The sequence below is a fragment of the Corvus cornix genome, chromosome 2 (assembly GCF_000738735.6).
Source record: "Corvus cornix cornix isolate S_Up_H32 chromosome 2, ASM73873v5, whole genome shotgun sequence".
Lineage (NCBI taxonomy): Eukaryota > Metazoa > Chordata > Aves > Passeriformes > Corvidae > Corvus > Corvus cornix.
The window spans coordinates 93,887,042-93,907,950 of NC_046333.1; the positions used below are offsets into that span (position 1 = coordinate 93,887,042).

At 40.1% G+C, this 20,909-nt stretch overlaps 1 protein-coding gene across 2 annotated transcripts in view; it reads left to right on the forward strand.

The window, feature by feature from the left end:
- Nucleotides 1-20,909, forward strand: part of LOC104685804 (myelin basic protein) — an 84,029-nt gene that overhangs the window by 14,343 nt on the left and 48,777 nt on the right. For both annotated transcript variants that reach the window (XM_010393828.4, XM_010393829.3), the window contains exon 2: nucleotides 16,806-16,896. In XM_010393828.4, coding sequence (XP_010392130.1) covers nucleotides 16,806-16,896 — 91 coding nt within the window. The remainder of the gene's footprint in view (nucleotides 1-16,805; nucleotides 16,897-20,909) is intronic.

Below are 20,909 nucleotides of genomic sequence, written 5' to 3' on the forward strand. Positions count from 1 at the left end.
GAATAGTATCGTAATTTGTCAACTGTGCAAAATTTCTTGGTTTATTCGCTTATGAAAATTGTTTTTTTAGTTTATTTTCTTGTTCTTCCTATGAAAATTTAAAAATACCCCAGCAAACCAAGAAAAAACCAAACCTAGTGATACCATCTCTGTAAAAGTGTGTGTTGATTTCTCCTCCTGGCATTGTACAGTCTCTTCACATTTTCGATGGGGTATAATTCTCAAGTACTGTCTGACTTCATTTTTTGCCCATGTTTGAGAGAGTGTAGTATCTGAGGGTTTCTGTAGTCTTTCATACAGTTCACTCATTTTAGTTTTGAGCCCAGAAACCCTTCCCTCTGGAGAGAAATTGGTCCTGAATTCTTCATTGTTCAGTCAAGCTCCTGTTTTTCTGTAACTCTTTGTCATCAGCTGTTCAAGTGGTTTGAAACTGATGTATTAGCCACAGCTTTTCTCTTAGGAAGCAGTCCTTGCTGGTGGGAGTACTGACTCTGAGCAAAGTATCTTTGGAGTCTACAGAAGAAGCAAAGCAGAACAAGGGGAGAAAAATTGTCACACAATTTACATAGCTATTCTTCCAAAGCCTCTTCTTGTTGCTCCATAGGGACTCATGTGTTTCTTTTCTCTCATATGGCCAGGTTCAGGAGAACTGGAGTTAAACCTATTTGCCAATAGCTCCTGGCTTTGCCATGTACTTCAGGAGCTGCTCATCAGTTCCAAACACCTGTAATGCAACCATTTATAGTTACTTAACTAGAATGGATGCAAAAAATAAATGGAACCTTTTCTGCAAAGTGACTTTCAGGCCATTTGGCCCCTGCCGATCCTAGTGAATGGATGTAACCCATTTCAGCTGCAGAGTTTTGCATGTGCCTTTATTGGACTTCATGAGATCCTTGTCTGTTTACTTCTGTAGCCTGCCAAGGTCCCTCTGAAGAGCGCCTCTGTGTACTGACCAGTCCCCCACTTTATTATATCCTGGGTTTTTAATAAAGACATTAAATGATACTGGCCTGAGTGTTGATCCCTGGGGGATGCTGCTGCTGACTGACTGACAGCTGGACTCTGTGCCGTTGATTGCCATCCTCTGAGCATGGTGGTCCAACCAGTTACCCACCCCTTGTATTCCACCTACCCAGACTTTATCTTCTTGGTTTGACTCGAAGGGTGGAGTGGGAGGCTGTGTCATAGGCCATGCTAAAGTCAGGGGATATGATGTCATACTTTTTCCCTCCTCCCCAAAACCAGTCATTTCATCACAGGAGACTATCGGGGGGTTAGTCAGATACCATTTGCCCTTGATAAATTCAAGCAGGCTGTTCCCACACACCTTCTATCCGTGGAGAGGAATTACTGTTAAAACTGTTATGTCATCTGCCTTTAATAAAAAAGAGAAAAACAGCTAAGCATTTGAAATGCTGTGTATAAAGTATATGTCTCATTTTACCAATGCGTTATCACCCCTTCGGTGTTAACGCAGAGGTTTCTGTTGAGTACAGAATGTACCTACCTTTGACAGTCTTTTATCCTTCACTGAAGTGTTGCACTTTTGAATTATTGGAAAAAAAAATACTGAGGCCTTCTTCTTTCAGGACAAATCCACATAAAAAAGAGGTGTGAAGTGCACTTCCTAGTTGTATGATGTTCCTTGATTTCTTGAAACCTTTCTAGAAAGATGGACCGTTGTCACGTATTTACAAAGTCTTGACAGATTGATAGCAGCCTGTATATTGTAACAGTACAGAGTTCATGTTGAGCGGTCGCAGAATAAATGGCGATGCTGTCTGGCTGAGCTGTCAGTTGGGTTTTTGTTTGATTTGTTTGTTGTTGTCTTGGGTTTGGTGGGGATTTTTTCAGTTTTTGGTTTTTGGGGTTTTTTTTGTTTTTTTTTTGTTTTGTTTTGTTAAATAGCTATGAAAGAGTAAAGATCTAAAAATTAGGCACTGGAGGAAAAGGTGGAAGTTGAAGAAAAGGACAAGTGCTCCTGCCTGGAGTTGGAGACATTCCCAGGCAGTGAATAGGTGTGCTTGCTGGTAGTGCTTCATGCTCCCCCCCAGAGCCTGGGGCTTGCACAGATGATGACTATAAATAGTGCAAAGTAGCACTTATTTAAATCACCCTTTTTTTTTTTTTTTTTTTAAAAAACATAGCTCTTGAATTTCAATGCGATACTTCTCCTGAAGATGTGCAGAGTTCTTACCAGAAGCACACTAATGAATCAAACTCTGGTAAATTGAATCATCTCTGTAGTGACCAGTCACAGGACCCAAGCTAACAGTCTGAAGTTGTGGCAGGGGAGGTTTAGGTTGGATTTTAGAAAAAGGTTCCTCACCCAGAGGGTGTTTGGGCACTGGAACAGGCTCCCCAGGGAAGCGGTCACAGCCTGACAGAGTTCAAGGAGCGTTTAGACAGTGGTCTCAGGCACATGGTCTGATTCTGGGGGATGGTCCTGTGCAGGGCCAGGAGTTGGATGATCTTTGTGAGTCCCTTCCAACTCAGCATATTGAATGATTCTGTGATCTATTAAAATGACAGTTTCTATTTGGTTTTTGGCTCACTGAGTGATAAGCTGGCTGCTCAGATTGTACTTCTGGTCTTAAACTGTTTATTTCTCCTGCTTGTACATGCACAAGTGTTTCAATGTCATCACTTCTGATATTTATTTACATTGGTATTAGAGAAAATGGACATTCATCTTACAGTCAGTTGGAGATTTATATTGCTTGATCTTTTTCAGGTTTATTTTCTTTATATATTCTTTAAATATTTCTTTGTCTATTTGGAAAATGGTAGCTACAACTGTTTAAAACAATACTGTCCCTACAACAAAACTCGAAGTGTTCCCGAAAAACAGGGTTGTGTATAGTGCAGATGGGGTCCTTCTTACTCAGTTATTAGACTAGCTGCTCATGCTTTTCAAAAGGTATGAGAGCAGCCTTATGAGCCATTTATGTTCTGGAGCATGTATCTTATCATATTGGCCATCTGAAGACACTTTGGATAGATGCTTACTGACAGCAGTCCTTTTTTTGTGGTGTACAGAAATGGCAGCAATTAACTCCACAGGAAAACCTTCTCTAGTTCCAGGTGAGTAATAGTAGGTATTGGCTGATGAATCAGGTGTCACCTGGGGCTGAAGGAGCGCTGAGTGTGAGATCTGGGTGAGTCATTTCCTTGGGCTCTCAAGATTTGTCTTACCACTAGTTCAGTGTGGTAAGCAGCAGTAGTTAACTCAAGATGACTATTTCTGAAAGGCAAGAACATGTTAAATTACTGATTTATGGGGGGGAAGTAACATTTCAGCTGTACTCCTTGCATATGAAATCACTAATATCTGTTAGAAACTCACCACATCGTTTTATGGAATTTTGGAAAAACATTAATCATTGCATGTCTGATATGCCCACATCTTCATGTTACAATCTGTAAGTATGCTCCAGAGGAGGGCACCAAAATGTGGAGGTGTTAGTGCAACTGGTATAACAAACTAGTGGGTGGCCTGGTAGCCAGAACCCGATGAGGTCATGTTCTGAGTGACAGCCCTTAAAATGTCTGGAAGCTGCAGTGTGATCAGGTACTCTGACTGAGTTTTCAGTAGGTGCTCATTAAAGTGTACTTACCTCACAACTGCATAAATATTCTGATATTACTGCTTCTGACTGAAACAATGCATTCTCTGTTTCCTTGTAGCTTACTTCTAGCTTTAGAGGACCTTCACGTACCAGTTGTGGGGCAACAAATGAAATTGGCTTCTGCTGTTGGTTAACATCCAGATACTCAGGATTTGTTGTTGTTTTCCCTCTCACAGTGGTCAATACACTTTGAATGCTAATTTAGACATTTTAAACAGGCTGAAAATAAATTATTAAAATGTCATCTCTCTTGGCAAGTTTGGGTAAACAATTGGGTTTGTTGTATTTTTTCCCCAAATATTTTGCCTCTGAGACTTAGTTATTCCCTTCTGAGATGGGAAAGTTCACCTGTTGAATGTGTAGGTTAGTATTTCAGCATGCAACTTCATATATGTGTTATAATGGTCCATTTTTCTTCTAATATTGGTGTGATTGTAACTCTGCACAGTAGTTTTTGTGAGCGTGCCTCTGTGTTGGCTTAAAGCATGGAGGGAAGCATTGTTCCCTTGTTTGTTTTCAGAAAATGTGGTGGGTTGACCCTGGCTGGACTCCCGGTGCCCACCAAAGCTGCTCAATCACATGTTTAGTGCATATGAACATTGTGAGAGGGAAATGACCATGCCAGTAAGGGTTCTGCTCCTCTGTTCCTGATAAAGGATGCAGAAGTCAAAGCAAGCAGTGAATGGGAGCAGTTTCTATTTGTGTTGTGAAAATTTGAGGGGTTTGTGTTCTGTAGCTGTGGAATTTCTTCCTTGTTGTTGGAGTGGATTGGTTTTGGTTAGATTTTTTGACATTCTCCTGACTTGGCTTCTATTGCTTCAGTGTTAATTAGGTGCATTGTTTTGAGATGTTTATTTTATGACAGTCTTTCTGGTTCAGTTTAGACAGTTTCTTGAAAAATGACTGACAGCTAGAATATTTCTGAAATCAGTTAATCTCCTCTTTAGATTTTGCATTTTGTGGTTGTTAAGGTAACTAGGAAAAATGAGTAAGGGATCCTCATTGTGCTTTCTTCAAGCCTCTTAAGCAAAACTGTAAATTAATTTTAATAGGTGTTCTGAAGTTGCTCTTTAAAAAATATTCAGGTAAGTATTGCATACATTTCATTGTATATTCTTTGTCTCTTAGGGAATATCTCTCAGGATATTTGTCTGTGTTCTAGTAAGTAGTTGTATTTATGTACCATTGACAGCTATCTGTTAGTTAGCAGTTGATTTCTACTTGAAAGGCTTACAGTGGCCTGCTGAAAGAAAGGTCAGCTTGATTTGGGCCTATACTTGGACATCAGATGAACAAATCCCTGGGATGGTATTGTGGCTTTCTGAAGAGGTAGCTGTTCCTGTGATTTTAAAGTCAAAAATTAGCTTTTATCATTCTGTTGCTTCCTGCTGGTTGACTTGTGTGAGAATTGAAGTTGCTGAGAATTTGTGGGCAAGGTCTAGCTCTTAAAATGATCTAAAAAAATATTTGCAAGGTGACTAATACTGATGATAAACTTCTTGTAATGTCTTTGGTGAGGTATGGAAAGGGAGGTAACTTCTGGTTTTTAAGCATGTTGAGAAACAGACTCCTTGGGAGGCTTTAATATGGTTCTAAAAACTAACATATACTTCACAATGGTCCCTCTTTCCTGTCTTTTTATACCCAAGGTCATTATGTAAGGTGCAACTGACAGTTCTGTTCATGCTGTCTTTCCCTCTCATGTATCTTCTCTTTTAGGAGAGAGATTTGGGTCCACGGTGTTGTGGTGATGCTGGTGGGGTTTGTGAAATCCTTGGACTATTACCCCCTACTGCTGCTCTTCCAAATGGGCACCCTTGATACTGCTAGGGGGGTCCTGAGAGTGGTCATACGGCTCTGGGTCTGAGGAACAAGGGCACAGGAGACAAGGTTTTCTCCCTGATGTTCCCAGTGAGGGTGTAGGGCTTGAAAAGAAGTGAATGGATTCTGGAGGTCAACAGCTGGTTGCACAACAGGCATTTGGCTTTTACAACCATGGAGACCCTCTCTGAGGGTCAAGGACTGCTCAGAAGAGATTGAATCTACCTGACCAAGTCACGCAAAAGCTTCTTTGCCACTAGGCTGGCCAAGCTGGTGAGGAGAAAAATATGGGAAAAATAAGGGGGAGAGAGATGACAACCCACAGACAAGTGAGGAAGGGATGGAATGGGTTGACAAACAAAGGACACAGGATGAGCAGACAAGAAGAACCTTGGAAAAAATGTAACAGGGCTGAAGGCAGAGGTTAGTTCTGTGAACCATCAAGGAAATATTCAGTTTTGCCTAGTGTCTTAACATTCCTGGTGAGTCTGCATTCGACTCTAAGTTTTACAATAAAACTTTGTATCTAATGTTTGTAGCATTTTTTTAGTTTTTTTTTCTTTTTTTCCTTTTTTCTTTTCTTTTAATGTAGTCTTATAGAGGAACTGTTTTTGACACAGTATTATATTGATAAAGTGATCCTTGATAATATGATCAATGTCTTTCCTTATCTTCACATCTTCACATATTATATGCTTGATGTTTTTTAAAATGTACTTAAGTGGGAGTTAAAAGATGTCATGCCACTGTTTTACATTTATACGAACTGTTTTGTGCCTTTATCAGTTTCCTTTAACTAAAAAAAAAACTTGCTTCCATGCCAACTGTATTTCAAAACTCTTATCGGAAGAAAAATCTTTATTTACATTTTGAAAAAGGCAGTTGTGTTGATTATTGTGTAAATATTGACCCTGTAAATCTTGACATTTGAAAATATTTTCTTCTAAGTGGTGTTTGTGCATTTATTTACACTACACAGAGGACCTATGCTCATTCTGGGAGCACGGAGCAATAAAACTCATTTTCTTTCAAGATCATGCATTTAACATTGGCCTATTTAAATCAAACAGGGAAGTGGAAAGTAATTTTCTGTCTTGGGTGGATAGACAGGTACATGCACATGAAGGCCTCGTTTTCTATGGTGGCAGCTTTGCCCTTAACCAAGCGTTACATAGCAAACCTTCTTTTCCCATACAGACTGGAGTAAGGGAGGCTCTGTGATGGCTTGGACCCAGGAGCTGGTTTGGTTCTGTCTTCTCCCTTTCTCTCACTTCATGTTACTAAGATGGATTATTTTTAGCCCCTCTTTCGCCCCTTGGGGGCCCAAAAAGCATTAGAAGCAGCCCAGTGTGTCGGGTTGGTTAAGAGGGAGGACACGTGCCATGGAGATGGGACACGGTTGGGATCTTGGCAGGAGCTCATGCTAATGAGGAGCTGAAATGTCTGGCTCAAAATACCTTGCCACTTTAGAAAGGCAAAAGCATCTTTTTAACAACCCACCACCCCCCAAAAAACCTAAGCCCTTTTTGTACAAGATTTAAGAGACATCTGTTAATTTTCTTTTATCACAGTTCAGAAACATTGATCTGTACTGTGGTCAGAATTTGCTTTGAACCTACAAATCTTGCAGGTAAATAGAATGTATTTTAGTATCAGGAAACTTGTGTGTGCAGTTTTTCTTAGCTTTGGCCTAGAAATACACTTCATGAGGCTAGAGACTTCCAAGTGACCTAAAGCAGTATCAGTGTGCTGGAAAAAACTCCCTTCTAAAATTAACTGCTTGATGTTAAATTTAATTCTCCTTTTAATTCTTGGCAAATAAAAGTGAATTTTGCTTTTTAAATGCTGAAAATGTGTTGGTACTTCTTAGGGAGTTGAAGGGATGTAATTTTGAATTTAAAGTGCTTTTTACATTGCTGCTTTTGAGCTTTCTTTCCTCATGAGCTAAAGACTTGGAATTGAAAATTAAAGAAGTTGAAAGTTCATGTTTGGTGTGCACTGGCAATTGTTTCAGAGTGTGTTTTATACTCATTAAGCTCAGAGGGAATTTGAATTAGTCTGTTGTATCTCTTGCCCACTGTGAGTGGAACAGCGAGAAAGTGTTTTAAAGTTGTCTACTGTTTTTAGCTTCTTTTTGTAACCTCAGAGAAAGCACTAAAAAGGTATTTTTATTACTCAAGCAAGCCAGCCTGCAACCATGTTGAGGAAATGACCCAGACACATATTCCGTGTAATTATTTTGCATACTGAAGGACTGGTTCACGCACGTAATGGAATTAGGAATGAAATACCAGAAGTGAAATTCTGGCTTTCCTGCAGCCTGGTTTGCTGCTGGGGAGCTGGGCAGAGCTAACCTGTTGTGTTGGGTGCCGAGTTCCTGCTGTGTGTATTCATTTGGCAAGTTGCGCTTCAGCTCTCTGTAGCCCCCACAGTCACATGTTCCACTTTGCTCCTGCAGACCGATGGAGTCAACAATTTATGTTGACAAGGGAAACCTCATGTGTTTTCTGTTAACAACGGTAACATTGGCTGCAGAGTCAGGATATCAACTGTGTTGGGTTTTTGTCAAAAATACCTGTCCGCTCTCAATCGGAGCACTGCAAAAGCCAGAAGGTTTTCACACCTGGGAGCCGAGAGAAGATGTTTTGCTGGTAATGCAGCAGAAAGGTTTATCTCTGATAGTTGTTTACTGTTCTTTGGTTTGACACTTTTACAGTGAATATTTCTGAGATGCTCTGTAACAGCTTTTATTTTATAATATATTTCACTCAAAATGCCTTCAAGATAATGAAAGCAGGAAAATAAGATTTAATGGAATTTTTTTTTTTTTTAACTTATTTAAGACACTCTGAGTATCCTCTAGTTCCTGGGTTAGTGCAGACATCCTTGTGTGTGATGAGCCAGATTTGGACATTGTTTCAGGCATAATTTCTCATTTTTTTTCACTTTTGTTAAACAACCATAAGCATCAGGCAAATGCAGCAGTGCAGCTTCACACAGCCAGTGATTGGTGGGACTCTGGAAAAGGACCAGAGCCTTTCCTCTGCATATCATGGCATTGGGAAACTGCTGCACTGAATCATGGTTTGGAATGATGCAGTCTCCCAGATGTGCTCCTTTGTGGCCAGCTGTTTGTAGGTTGCCTGCAGGGAAGTGTAGAAGAGCTGTGGGTGCCTTTGCTTTCTTTGCTGCTCAGTGCTGCATTGTGCAGCACAGCACAGAACCCTGCAGGAACCCTCGCAGTGCTGCTCCCAGCCAGTGCCCTGCTGGGCCACTGCCCACTCCCCACAGACAGCTGCCGCCTCTTCTGCATCTCTTCCTGTGGATAAAAGCTGCAAATCAACCGATTTACTGCCACGCTCTACAGGCTCCTGAGGAGGATTCAAGACTGAGGGTTTCTAATTATGTATGCTTTTTGATTTTTATTTGTTGCAAACTGCCAAACTGAGAATTCCGATATGAGAAGTTCAATGTAAGAGGTTGAGAGGCATTTTTCACCTGAAAAAAAGCCCAGAATATTTGTAGTCTTCTCTCCCTGGTTAGTGGATTGTTATTTTGCACTTTTTTTATAATTACTTTGGTTTTTTTTTTCCCTGTTAACTACTGGGCATCATTCTGTACCTAGTTGCTAGTTTTTGCATCTCTGTTGTGCTTTTACAATAGATAGAGTAGTCAGATTTTTAGTATCTTTTTCTGGTGTATTGGATATATATATATTAATTCAGATTTTATCAATACGCTAGAGTATAGAAGTTAGCTGTGAAGAAAACAGGATCTCATTAGCTGTGAAGAAAACAGGATTCTGTTGTAATCTTTTGTTAAAACCCTTCAGAAAGACCTCAGGTGGTGGCATTTGAAAATTACCAGTCTGCTGGGGTCAGACACAGACATTGCTTGATGGATTTATGAAGCTTTTAAGGAGGTACACCGAGGGTTGAGGCTGCAGCATTAAGACTGTGTTTATGATCTGAACCACATCCTTTTCTTGGAAAAAAAAAAGAGTGAAATATTTGCACTTGTTTCAGCATGTGGCTAAAATAAGTGCTTAAAGGACAGTAAATTTGCACTCAGTTTAGATGAGATAAAGATGATGAGTGGACTGTGAAGGCATCCCTATTGACAGCTGTCACTTTTCAGACTATTCTGGAAATCAGCTTGAATACCTTTTGTAAAAGAGACGGGCTCTTGTGCTTGATGTACAAAGTACCTGTTTTTGATTTTGTCCCTTGAGTGTTGTTATGGTTCCTCTTTGTTTCATGAGGTCAAGAGCTGCATCCATAAATGTGCCTGCCAGATGCTGTTTGCAGTGGAGCTGTAGAAAACCTGCCTGAGTTCAAAGCAGGTAGCACATGTTCTTTAATAACATTAGCCCAGGTCAGGTGTTCCAGAGGCTGTTGAGCCTCACTCACTGTGTTCTCAAGTGTGGGTGTAGGTCCTTGTATTGGTCTTCACAGTGTCATAGAATGTCGCCACTGCGCTGCTTGTGCAGCTGGTGTGGTGATGGTTGCTCTGCTCTGTAGGACCAGGGTGGGATTGGCAGAGGAAGTAGGAAGTCATAGCCCTGTCTGTACTTGTCTGGATTTTACGTGATTCACATCCGGGTTTCCTGTGTACAGTTTCAGGGTTAATGTGCACAGAGTTAAAAAACTTGCATGAAATTGAAAATATTGACCCAGAGCAGATTTTTGTGTCTTGTCTTTACTTGTTCAGCAAATTCCTTGCTGTTCTATGATGATTCCTGATTCTGGCAGTATCTTAGAGTACCTACAGAGTAAAAGGTCACTCACAAAGCTTTTCCTCTCTCTCTGCCCCTATGCCCAGGGTATCTGAGATTGGTTTTTTTCAGTTCACAGTATTAGTGCAGAAGTCTTGAATCTTGCACGGGGATGTCTGACCTGTTTTTTTATTTAGTTTTGTTTCCCAGATGAACACTGTCATTTTAACAGCTTGCTCCCAAATGCCTTTAGCCTCTGTCAGTTGTATGGACACAGTAATGTAATCCCTCATTTTCTTCTTATTGCATGCTTGAAACTCCCTCTTCAGCATAATGGAATACGGTATGGACTAGTGAAAGCTGACTAATAGCACACTGTAGGTCCATTAATTGTCTTTATCTGTTACATTTTGAGCTGAAGAGACCTCAGTTATAAAATATGAGAACCCCAGTGTGGTCAGGAACATTTAAAGGTGAGACAGTCTCTGTATTAACCCAGTTTGGAAGAACATGGAGCAGAGTGCTGATAACACCAAAGCCATGGGTTCAATCCCAGTATGAGCCATTGGCTTGAGTTGGACTCAATGGTCCTCGTGGGTCCCTTTCAACTCAGAATGTTCTGTGAAATCTGTGAAGCTTCATGAACAAAAGTAGTTTTTAAATGCCTTTCATGAACGAAGGGAAACACATAGCAAAATAGCGTGGAACTGTAATGTGGAATGTAGCAAATTTTTTAGTTGGAATTCAGTGTGTTTTACTTCGACCCCTTGGTATTTTAAGATTTCAAAATAGACTGAATTCGTTTCTTCAAAGACCTGGATAATGTGTTTGAGGCATCTCAGACTTTTTTCGAAGTGCCTTGGGGGTTAGTGATGAGAATCCTTTTGTTTGCAACTTCTTTTGAAGTTCTCCTTTGGTGACAGCAGCAGTAGCACTGTGCTGTTGAGAGGAAAGGAAAACTGTCCTTGGAAAACTCTAGCCTTCTCTTTTTCCATCACCCTGTCAATTTTTTTTCTTTCTTAGACCTTAAATAAGATTTTGACACATGCACAGGAGTGTAAAAATAATTACATATAGAATTTTGTGGAAGCTATGAAGTAGAGGATATAGTAAGTCTTGCATTTTAAAATGAATGAAACTGAATGTAAAAAATCTGTAGAAATTAAACTTAAACTGAGAAAACAAGATATAATAGAAAGCTGGAGATAATGATTGTGATTAGCTTGATGTTTAAAAAGAGTTATTTTATTTAACTGAAAATTAATGGCAAAATTTGAATCCTTTTCTTGGCTGGTGGGGACTGAAGAACAAACTGATGTGGGAGTTCCTGGAATGTTTTCAAGAGCTTGGAGCTGTATAGATAGCACGAGCCCGGCTTCAGCCTGGGATGACCTTGTTGTGAATGTGGGCAGTAGTCTTGTTTGAGGAGTACAGATCTGCCAGTATGATGTTGTTAAAATTGACCATTCACCTTCGGTGCAAGAGGCCTGGTGCTTGCTAGTGTGTGTGGGAGTTTCTGTACCAACACAAAAGCGTTTGGGAAATCTCCACATTGAGGAAGAATTAGTGGTGGAATTCAAGAATATGTTTGAACATACTTGTTAATGCAGGTCCAGGAGATCTCTGCTCACCTGAAGAGGGTCAGCTGCCATTCCCTGAATTCCTGCTGCTAATAAGTGTTCACAGCATCTTCTCCGTGTCACTGTGTTAAGCTGTATGTGTAGAAATTCCTCTCAATGAACAGGAGCTAAAAATTTTGATCCTGATTGAGGTCTCTGATAAGAAGTAACAAGGAATTTCTCCAGCTTTTATGAAAGCAACATTGTTAAAACTTAATATGGGGATGCAGAATATAAAAATTACTAGGAAAATTACAACTCTTAAGATTGACTTCCATCCTGCCCTGCTGATTGCAGCAGTATTTGGTGTTTTGAGAAACATCCGTGTATTTGACAGTCTTACTGATACTTATCTCTCAGTCCTGTTACTGTCACAATTTTGAAGGAGCACATATTCATGTTTTAAAGAATTTTCCTACTTTTTCCCCATGGAACTCTTTGGAAAATCAGTTATCTCTGGGAAGACTGAGATTGTCCTGAAGGTATACTATAGCCTGAACATCATACATACATTTTATGAATATTACATGAAAGGTGGCCTTGCATGGTAGAATTCAGGGGAATGTCATTGCAGAAGTGGAAAGTCAGGAATGTTTTGCAGGAATGGAACAGTATGATCTACTGCTATAGATATGGGTTAGATTATCCCGATCGTTATTGCCTGCAGCCTTACTCTTTTTCTGTTATTTCAAAATGAAGGTTTATTGCCAGTCAGTTCTGGTTTTATCCACTAGAAACTCTTGTCTGTCTTTTGAGGTGGTGTCTGTTGTTTATCTTAGTTTTGTAGATATAGCACAGGGAGAGAATCAAGTGTTTAACCATGCCCCCAGTGCTGCTGGGCTTTGTGGAGGGAAGGTAATGTGCTGTGGACAGGAAAGAATGAGACAAGGAACTGGAGAAATGTCTGTGCTGCCAAAGCAGCTGCTCATGCACTCACAGTCTGTTGTTGTCTTGCTGCAGCTTTTGATGCCCTTGTGGCACTTTTCTGAAAATAAAGGAAATTTTAGCTGTTTTCAGTTGTGCCGCTGGAGTGGAGCTAAACATACTAGCTGAATATATATAATAAGAAAAAGGAGTAGGTTGTAAAAGGCAGGAATGAAAGCACAGACAATGTGAATCTGTGCTTCACACTGAATTTCTTTAACTCTCATGAAGACATAACACTTCTTGAATAGTCATTTTATTTCTGATGAGAAATTTTAACTTTTCTGTGTGGTTTTATCACTTAGAAATTGAAGTCATTGAGTCATAACTTTGTGGTTAAAGGAAAAGAAACAAGCCCTTCTTAACTAGTAACAAAAATGGCAAGGTAGTTAAAAAGCTGCCTTGAATACTCTAGAGTACAACTTTCCATTTCCAAGGCCTATGATTCCTTGAGGACTTAGCTGCTTCTCTAAATATAATGTGCCTCACTGCACTTTTTAACCCTCCTGATACTGTAGTACCTGCAGAATACAGCTCACTGTAACTCAGTATTTCTTAATATTTCCCATATAAGTAAAGATCATCTAAGTAGGCACTGATAGCAGCAAAATACAAGTAGCCTCTTCTTGCACTAATGGCTGTATATATAGCCAAAACATTTTTGATATTGCTGTTCATTTGTTGAAAATACTTTGATAGCTACTGGTTATTTGTATATTTACCTATCAAAGTTTTAAAATGTGTAATATGGGGACTATGGTGTGCACATGGTAGATAATGGGAAAACAGGTGAACTGAGTCGTAAGGCACCAGAGAACAGCTACAGTGGAAAGTTGGGCCAAAAATATCTTATAAAACTGGGGCAGATTATAAGGCAATTCTAATTTTTATCCAGTCTGAATCAAGAGCAGTTGTATATGTACATACTCACATACATAGAACTGCAGTATGTATGCACATCTCATTTTGAAACTGCTTTAAGAAATAATATAAGGGGTTCTAGTCTGTCACCAGCTGTTCCTATGCAGTAGCTGCTGACTTGCTCCTTAGGTATTTTATGGTGTTTTGGAACATGAGTGGCAAAGGAGGTGCTTTTTAGGGAGACGTTTTTTGTGAGTTTAGGCCTATATAATATTTATTTCATACTAAAATCAGGTAATATCTACTCTCCTGGGAACTGATACTGTAAAATGAATCTATTTTCTCTATCACTTCTGAAATTGCATTCAGTACTCAGCCTGAAGGGGCTAGGTAGAGTTACGTTTACACTGTTATGTACAAAGGGCCTTTATTTTATAACCAGCCACAAGCACACTATTTCTGTAGGTAAAGAGTCTCTTCTGGCACAGCTCAGGCAGTGTAAGGGAATGTGTTCTCACTTTTTCTCTTCATTGATTGCAAGGACAGAGACACTTAAAATTTTTTAGGACCCTAGAAAAAAAGAATCAAGCAACTGACCGAGCCTTGACTGTTTTGCAGTGTCTGGATCGTTGATTGTTCTTTTGCAGTGATTTGTCTTGTATTGGTTTTGGGAATATAAGCATTATATGTGCCAGCAATAATGTGTTGGGTAGATTCCTTCATGCAAAAAATAAAGCAAAAGAAGTCTTTTGAAAGTTTGCATTTTGGTTAAGAAGGCATGCCAAGCAGAATTATATCCAACCATACACTGTCATTTTAGGCTGATACATCACACAACTTTGCTGTCAACATCTTGGAGCTGGCTTCTGTCAACACCAACATTGTGCCTTATGTAGGGAGCAGACAGCACAGCTGCTGTGTAGTTCTTTCCAGTGATTGAACTCAAACCAAAATGTCTCAGAGTTCTTTCTAGCTTCCCTGAGACTGCCAAAACCATGTTTTCCAAGTAAGGGATGCAAGCATCTCCCCGGTAAGAGCTTGGAGTGACAATGCGTTTCACAGACACAGCTGAGTGTCTGCTGGATAGTGTTTTGTTGCTACTGCTCTTGATGCCTTGCAGCAGGTTACAGACTTCCAGCAGTTTCCCAAGGGGAACAAGAGCATGAAGAACAGCAATCCCTCTCCTCCTGTACCACCAGCTCTACCATACACTACATATGATGAAATACAATTAAAGATGGAGCTAACAAGCACTGCCTTTACAAAGCCTAGAGCAATAGCTCTGATCAGGAGTTCAGCTGTCCCCTTCATTTGGGAAAGCCCTGAACTTTTGATCTTCTAAATGTATTCATTTTGTCCCATGCATGATGACACAATTTTTAGTGTTTCTCTTTGCCTTTGGGATTGACTTACCCTCCTGTAGCAGATGTCCTCTTCTGCTTTTTTTCAGAGTTGACTGCTGTTCTCGATCTCTCTGTACAACAAAGATGTAGTTGATTTGCTGCTCCCTATAAAGCAACTAAAATAGATTGGAGAACCCAAATCCAATATGCAGCTTACTGAATCAGTGGCCTCTAAATATGGGTGATCCTGTCAACAAGTACAGACCTTAGCCTAAGTCCCTTGTCCGAGTGGACAGCATTGCAGACTGGGTGGCTCCACGACTTCAGTTATTTGTGCTGATCGTGAAGTTGTTTACCCTAAGCAAGTTGTCTCCCAGTATAGCCACTGCTGATTTCTGACTGGGTCCCTTCGTCTTCCCAAGGGACACTAGTTAAGCCAGACTGAGTGAGCATCTGCTAAAACTGACTTCCCTCCTCAGCTCTGAGAGGTACCAAGCTGATGGGTTTTCTGCATGGGACACACTCAGGTTGGTACCTTGAGGGAGTGCAGAACCTTTTCACTTCTGCATGTGCTTCCTGCTTCAGGAAGGACCTGCAGTTTCCTCTGAAGCACTTTCTCTGTCTCTGCTTTTCCCAGTTCTTGTCAGCTGCTGTGTGACACCAGTAAGCTTGCTAGGCCTATCTTTCATTTCTTTCTCAAAATTCTTGCTGTCTTGTTTCAAAGTCTCTTGAGTTTATGTGCCTTAAGTTTGCACTCCCCTGTTCTATAAGGAGGTTAACAAACTTAATCTACCTATCTTCTTACACCTTCCTTATTGTTATTAATAAGGGGAAATAAGAGAAATTTGGAGCTGTGCTATGTTTCTGAGAGCAGAGATGGTAATTTTCATGAACAGATTGTATAGCAGCATTTTCAAATATGTATCAGAGTTTAAAAATTGTATTTTTCCAAAACATCACACAGAGTCTTCCAAATGAGCATGTACTTGAATAGAGCAATATGTATCCTTTAAAAAGCATAGGCATACAACATTTCTCTTTTATTCCTTTCTCAACTCTTAGTCAACTCTTTCCAGTAATATTTCATATTGTATCAGTCATTTCATATCCATCATTCAATGACTGACTGCTTATGCAGTTTACTGTCTGCATTGCTGTAAGCTTGTTTAGATGTTTCTCTTGAGTACTAAAGTAAAATATTTTTAAAACATGAGTTATTTTTTCTTTAGTAGTAATATAAATATTTAAAACTCAGTGTTTCACAGCTTATGTTTTCCTCAGACTTTTCTAGCTAGGGAATGAAATGTTTTAACTTCTGGCAAGTTAAGTGCTGAAGCTGTTGCTTTATTTCTGGGCCCAGTCTAGTACCAGATAGCTAATTGGCAGATTTCTTTCATAAATAGAAAAGTACTTGTGCTTTAAACAGTCAAGTACATGAATTGGTTAAAGACTTGAAGCTGGCTGCTCATAAGCTCTCTCTAGCTCACTTGCCTTTGCTCTGTAAGGAGGAATATTTGTGTACTATGTTCTGATCTCTTGGTTCACTAAGTCAACATGGAATATGTCAATAGAAATAAAATTAGATATGAAACAGAAAGGTGGAAACTTACAAGACTTTTATGATTTAAGATCTCTCTCTTGTTTAAATGTCTTTTCTAACTCTCCAGTTTATGTAGTCTAGTCAGATTAAAACAGGCTCAAAAAAAAAAATCCAGGTTTTCTGAGAGTATTTTTCCTTACTATTTTGCAAACCCACCTACGTGTAGCAAAGATAACAAAACCACCCGTGTTAATGATTCTGTAATTAAGAATATAATTTAAAAGTTTGAAGAGTGTTTCTGTTTGAGAGCTATAAAAGGAGAACTAATCTCAGTAAATGTTTGTTTTACAGAATGCTGAAACCAAGGTGGAGGAAGCAGCTAAGGAGAGTCCAAAAGCAGCCAGACTAACACAGCAGTCTTCAGAGGATAATGAAGTATTTGGTGAGTTACTAGGACAAGTGGAAAATGTTATTTGATGTGTTAGTACAAAGAGAATTCCCACAAAGTGCTAGTGATCTACTTAATGTTGGTGTGCAGTATTTGAGTGCAGGCTGTACAGTCCCACAGAGACCTGGAAGAAAGATGGAGGAGAGGACCAAGAAGAAAACAAAGAGCGATCAACAGTCTGAAACAAATAATCTCTGAGGAGAAGAAAGATTGAATCCAAGTGTTCAGCAAAATTAAAGGTTTATGCAGTAAGGGAATATAAGCTTTTCTCCATCCATAATGGACAGGAAAAGCAGTGAATTCTTAAAACTGCAAAAAGAAAGATGTGATCAAATGTCAGGAAGGGAAATACAGAAACAAATACTAAAGCATTGTGATACATCATCTGGAAAGTGTGCAGATTCATCATTGCAGGTCTTGAAAAACAGGTTAGACAAGTAACTGTCTAAGCTGATGTAATCATCTTGTGCCAGAAGGATAGACTGGATGACCTTTGAGAATTCTTGGAGGCCTAGGTTTTAAATGAACTTGTCTTGGTATTTTTCAGTGAATCCCTTTCCTGCTCTCCATAGAGGTTTTGCTGATAGTTTTATTATTTAATCTGAAAGCCACATTTGACCTTTTCTTCTGCATTAAGTTTTGGAAAAGAGACCAGGAATCTTAGAATCATAGAATATGCTGAGTTGGAAGGAATCCATCAGAACTATTAAGTCCAACTCCTGGCCCTGCACAGGACACCTCAAGAATCACACCATATGCCTAAGAGAATTGTCCAGACTCTTCTTGAACTCTGTCAGGCTTGAGCACTTGCTATGAGCACTTGCCTGCAGAACCTGTTCCTGTGCCCAAACACCGGCTGGGCGACGAAAGTTTTCCTGATGAGGGAAACTTTATTATTACAACTTTAGGTTGATTTTATGCTAATAGAACTCCAATAAAGAAGCAGTAGTCTTAACATTAATGCAGGAGAGGTTAGGGGAAGGCTGGTCATGTGGATGTTACTAAGGATGACTAGCTTGAAAACTTTTGGATGAGCGAAATATTTTTAAATACAGTAACGATTTTTTTTTCTTTCAAAGTACAAAAGGAATGGAGCATGGATAATTAGTCTTTTTCACTATATATGGAAATCATTTAAACTGGTTTTGTTTCAATTCATCTTTTCTCAGTGAGATAATATAGTGTGATTGGCACATGAGCCTGAATTCCTGGCATGAATGTTTCCAACACTGATCACATAGTGCTAGTGTCTGATGAATCCACCAGTGGACTTTAGAACTAGCTTTCAGCTTTATTAAGTGGGTGCTGAGGCTATTACCTCATTTCCTCGCTATTTGCTCTGCCAATTATTTGCAGTAGATCCAGTATTACTGGTTAGAAAGCCCCATGGCACAGTGTAATGTGCATCTCAAGCTGTGTCCTTTCTCAGAGCAGAGCTTTCGTTTTCTTTCTGCAAGAATGATGGAGACAGCAAAGCAAGGAGATCTCCATCTGCCTCTTTCTGCCAGCAAAATCTCAAGCATTTAAACATTTGTATACTGTGATCACTGCTCCCATGTACCAGTGAGATAACCCAGTAGTTAGTCAAGCCTGTGGTCCACGTGGGAACTGTGAGTCTAGAGATGGGAATTAACCGTGGAATTCACTGTTGGTAGGTTTAAACTCAACATCCAATGATCCATACTCTGTATCAACACATTCTTTTACTAATTGAAGAAAGTCAACATGCAGTATGCTATATGGTCTTTAAAGCTAATAATTTACTAACAAACTGCTAAATATTTCCATGTTCCAAATCTGTGAACTGAACTGGTTATCTGAGATAAGACACTGATCAACCTTTGATAACTCGACATAACAAGGAGGAAAATTTTTTTCCAACCCCAAAACAGTCAGACTGCAGTATCTTATATCAACCCTCCTACCACTTTGCAAATGACAGTCTGGTGTGGGTTTTTTTGATTTTAAGATAAGGTCAAAATGGGGGAGAAAAAAAGAGGAAGTATGGTGCAAATGGAGTCTGTAATCTTCTTTTACCCTGGTCAAATGAGGAAATCAAAGTGGACTGAAGGTGCAAGTGAAATCACTGTAGTAAGGATCAGGGAGAATATTTTGACAGATACAAGTTTTGTGTCTTGAGAATGACTGCTGTGTGTGCCTTTCCCTGCAGTTCTGGACAATTTCTTAAAATACTCTATTACGTCTTACAGGGATAAAGGATAAGCTTGAAGCAGTTTTCCCTAGATGAGTTATTTGTTGTTCTGTGACTTAAATGATTAGAGATCCTGCTCACTCTGGCTTGATCTATTTCAAGCTATCCCTCATTTCTTTCTTCTTTTTCCCCAGTGATGCTAATTATACCAAGCATCAAGTATGCACCAATAGTTGGTTAATTCATAGCTCCAGCTTTGACTAGAATCCCTCTTCTGAAGAATTTTTAATAGCCTCCAGTCTCTTTGAGCAGGTGCAGTGTCTTCCCTTTTCACAGAGATTACTATCTTCTGTGACTTATTTACTATTTTCCCCAGACATCCCTTCCCCCAGCTTTCTCTGGACAGTGCCACCCCCTACAGAAAGGTTAGCACAGGCAGCAGAGGAGCCTGACACAGCCTCTGAGCCCCCTTTGAAGCGGGGCAGCATCCCTTGAGAGCCGCCTGCCTTTTCTGTCCTGGTGCGTGGGCGCGCAGCAGGCGCTGGGACGAGCCGTGTCCCCCGACAGCGCTGGCTGTCCCTCTGCGCTGAGCCACCCGGTGGCAGCAGCTGCCAGGCCCTGGCAGCCACCAGGGCGCCTGGACTGCCAGGTCCAAGGCTCTGCAGCAAAGGAGACAGAAATCTCTTGATTTGTGCTTGTCTCCCCACTCTCCGAGGTTAGTGTTGGCGTGCACCAGGTGACAGTAATGACTTCTCAGGATACGGGAACTTTCTCTGCTGTGGACAGCATGGAATAGATGCAGTTGCTAAGAATTGTTATACAGAAGATACCTGGTGAAGCTGTACCATTTGAATATGTCAGGGTTTTTTTGAAAATGCTTCCTTTCAGAGTAAATGTGGTTTCTGCAGTCCCTATCAGCTGGATCCAGTTTTGGAGGCAAACATGTTATTATTGATTGAAAACATCACGGTGGTAAGGAGCCAAGTGTGGGGTTCTCTTTCAAGTCTGCTAGACCTGGTAGCATACTTTGTAGATTCAAGCAAGGTTTGATCCACTACTGCAAAGGGCCACTTGTGAACACACATAAATGTCATACTTTTCCTGTTGTTCTTCTCTCTGTGGGTTGGATTTGGGAATTACCATTCCAGAAGGCTTTTTTGCATTTCTCTTTAATATTTGGGGTTTTACTGGGGTATAAATGAAATGGCCTTGCGAACAATGAAGCCACATCGTACCAGCTGCTTTATGAAACAAGCAAATGAGTCAGGTGTGTCTTGTGTTTCAGACAGGTAATTCTCAAAGGCAATGAACTTTTTATACAGGAAGATGGAATGGAGAAATGAAGCAGAAGGGTAAGGGCATGGGAGAGAAAAGACATCACAGTGATGGCATTTGCAACTATGAAATTCTGAATTGACAAGAGTTAGTTTTGTTTGCCCTTTGAAAGGATTTTCTTGTGGCATCCAACAGAGTTCTGTTGTCTGATATATACTGAATATGCATCTGTGATGTGGAGCTAGAATGTCTTGCTTGCTACAAACTTCTGTTGAACTTGCACGTAGTCAACATGGTCTCTGTTGCAACCAGTATGTAGTCAGAAAAGGATTGTGAATTACAGTCCAGGGGAAAGAAGGAAATTGCTGGGTATGGTGCTATGCATTTAAGGCAATGGATCAGGAGGGGACTCTTCACCTTACTTCCAGAGATTATTTTCTGAAGTTTATTTGATCCAATGCTACGCTACAACTGTCAGGCAGAAGCAGGGGGGAAATCTGCCTTTCGTTCTGACCACTGGGATGACTGGATCTTTCTTTCTTTGGTTTAGCCCCTATTACATTAACCTGGAAAATGACAA